The sequence below is a fragment of the Alligator sinensis genome, unplaced genomic scaffold (assembly GCF_000455745.1).
Source record: "Alligator sinensis unplaced genomic scaffold, ASM45574v1 scaffold235_1, whole genome shotgun sequence".
NCBI classification, from domain to species: domain Eukaryota; kingdom Metazoa; phylum Chordata; order Crocodylia; family Alligatoridae; genus Alligator; species Alligator sinensis.
Window position 1 is genome coordinate 1762128 of NW_005842042.1, and position 2775 is coordinate 1764902.

The following is a 2775-nucleotide window of genomic DNA, read 5'->3' on the forward strand; positions in this document are numbered from 1 at the left end:
TTTCTCTTTCCCGGCCTCTCAGTAGCCAGGGCTGCATTGAAGGGCTCTGTTGCAGTAGGGTCTGGGTCCTTTGTGATCTGGGAAATGACTTGGCAAGTGGGGTCTCCTCCTCCCGTGATGGGAGTTCTGTGTGCATGGGGAAGGCTCCCTTCACTGGGCTATTTCTGAAGCTAGCCTGGCTGCTTCCCCATTTCTTGCCTGAGGGTTACCCATTCCCTCTGTGCACAAGGGGTTCCTACCCCCACTCTCTACAGAGACCTGGGAAAGGTCCCATCAGTTCCTACTCTTCAGAGGCTGACCCCAAAGCCCACTGACTCATCCTTCCTTCCCTTTCTCCCTTTCCTTCCCCAGTTCCATACGCTCCATGCAACCCACTCTTTTCACAAAATAAGGATGGAGGCCAGATTTCCTGGAGTCCATGAGTCTTTGCCTGGCCTTAGGACCTGAACCCAGTCCCATGAAGTTGGGGTGGCGGGGGGATCCAAAGCCTGCCCATGGCTGTCTCATTCTTATATGCTCCATGTCAGAGCCTCTGGGTGAAGCAGGAATCTAAGGGGGCACCTGAGCAAATCACAGAAACAATTGTTTCCTGGTGAAGTTGGCAGATCAGGTGAGGTTGTTTGCTTTTTAACTCCTGCTACATTTTAGACTCTTCTCCAAAGTTCATAGGGGGCTGTAGGAAGTGAAGGAGCCAGCTCCATGCTCCCTTGTGCTGGACAGCTGTGTATGTGTGTGTGTGTGTGTGTGTGTGCGCACGCGCATGTTTTGTTTGCCCTCCAGCAGCCCTCTGCCTCTCCAAGGGGTCCTGCTTCTGCTGGATATAGCATAGCGCTGCTGTCCTCTTGGCTGGGTTGCAGCCAAATGCCTTCTCCTTGGACCTGGTAGTATTTTTGAGGCTCCCTGTCAAGCCTAATACTCTTGTCTTGATTGTAACTGGAAAACAAGACCATTTCCTCAACTCGTACCAAGGCTGAGGGTTTGCAGTAGCTCCATTATTCTGAAGCTAGTGACAGCATATACTCTGTTCTGGAATCTCTAACTGGCAAAAGGCTTGATATATATTTGAGACATGCTGAGCTAAGCGGGGAGGAGGAACATAGGGAGAAGTAGAGTGGGTTGTGGCAGTATGCTCTGTTCCCTCCTAGCTGCTCTTAGCTGCAGACCCAGTGCCCCACTTTTCTCCAGAGCTGAGTGCTGCTTTGTGCAGGAAAGATCTTTTTCTCCAGTGGAGTTCTCTGCTACACCAGGGGGAATTGTGTCACACCCACCTTCCTCTAGGCACTAAGTTCTGTGACGCAGTGTGCATTTCTGTCCTAGGAATTAGCTTACCTGCCCTTGGAACTGAATGCCCTTCAGCACATGGTGGAAGTCTACCATGTGGAGCTGAGGGGCATGAAGCTCATGGCTTTGGATAACACAGAAGCAACAGAAGCAGCCAAGGTGAGAACCCTGACCAGGTACTGGGAATTCCTGGCTCAAAGACCCAACGTTTCTACCAGGCTACAACCAACCTGGGAATCTTGACACCCCTCCTCTGGTTAGCCCTCTTGTGATAAAGAGCAAAACAAACTTGATTTTCCTGTGCCCACTTTGCTCTACTTCTCTCTAGAGCTGCACCCCATCTGTGGGAGAACAGAGGTGGGGACAGGTTGCTGAAAGCACTAGAAGCCAGCTAGCCAGATTATGTTCAAATCCTTCATCCCATGCGATTGATTTAGCAGAGAGGCATTTGGAAAAGCAAAGTCCTGCCTCTCCCACACAGACATTAAAGCCCCTGGGACATGTTTCTGAGGGTAGGAGAGTTGATTGGGTGTCCTTGGTCAAAATTCTACTCTTTCTTGCCTTCCTTCACTGATGTGCAATGAGCCGTATGCCAACTGTCTGCCCCCGTCTGCCGTAAAGGTGGCTGCATTTTGCCAGAGCTATGACCATACAGCCAGTGAGCTCAGGAAGGGAAGGTGCTCAAGGTGATGACAATTGTTCTTTCCTCCATCTTTCTCAATGTCTGTGCTGTGTTCCAGGCAGACATGACCAGCATGGAGATGCAGCTGATTGCAGAGAAGAAGTACCGAGAAAATTCCTTAAACTTCAAAAAGAAGCAAATTGATAAGATCCGGGTCAAGGACGCAACGGCCGAAAGGCACAGAAGAGTGGTGAGACCATGGGAGTGGTGGGCACCAAAGGTGCAGTTCAACCAGTGAGCGGCCTGGCTTGGGCTCACAGAGGGGAAACCAGCCCCAGCAGGGAATGTTGGTGACCATCTTGGGGCCCCCACTGGGTGCCTTTGGTTTGACTTATGGGTTGGCTTGTGACAGTCAGCATAGAGGGCAGCCCTCTTGTCTGGGCAGTGGCTGTCAGCTTCCTAAAATAAATATGATCCAGGATTAGGTTGCCTGGCTTGTTCCATGCAAACAGTTTACCCCTCAAAATGTCTTTGTGGCAGACCAGGCGAGATATCAACATGGATTTCCCCACCCTGCTTCCTCGGGAGTCGCTGAAAGGTGAGTGTGTATTTTGGTCAGGCAGGACACTTGCCCCCGTGCACAGGAACAGGTGGCCTGTCAGCCCAGCCCTAATGGAATTGGTTCCTCTGGGAGCTGACTTCTGAGAGGTCCCACAGCACGTCCTGTCCTCCACAGTGCTGGCCACTGTCTGAGGCAGACAGAGCATTGGACTTGTTGAATGAGCAGCCCACTGGGTTTATATCTCTTCCACATGAAGGATACTCCCAGCATCCACAGACAATGAGCATAGTGTCGTGCTCCTGCATTTCCT

The 2775-nt window shown here is 51.4% G+C and overlaps 1 protein-coding gene across 1 annotated transcript in view; it reads left to right on the forward strand.

The window, feature by feature from the left end:
• CCDC183 (coiled-coil domain containing 183) overlaps positions 1-2775 on the forward strand; it is a 15958-nt gene that overhangs the window by 4528 nt on the left and 8655 nt on the right. Inside the window, exons 6-8 of the mRNA XM_025203002.1 lie at positions 1318-1440; positions 2022-2153; positions 2444-2501. Of these exons, the coding sequence (XP_025058787.1) occupies positions 1318-1440; positions 2022-2153; positions 2444-2501 (313 nt within the window). The remainder of the gene's footprint in view (positions 1-1317; positions 1441-2021; positions 2154-2443; positions 2502-2775) is intronic.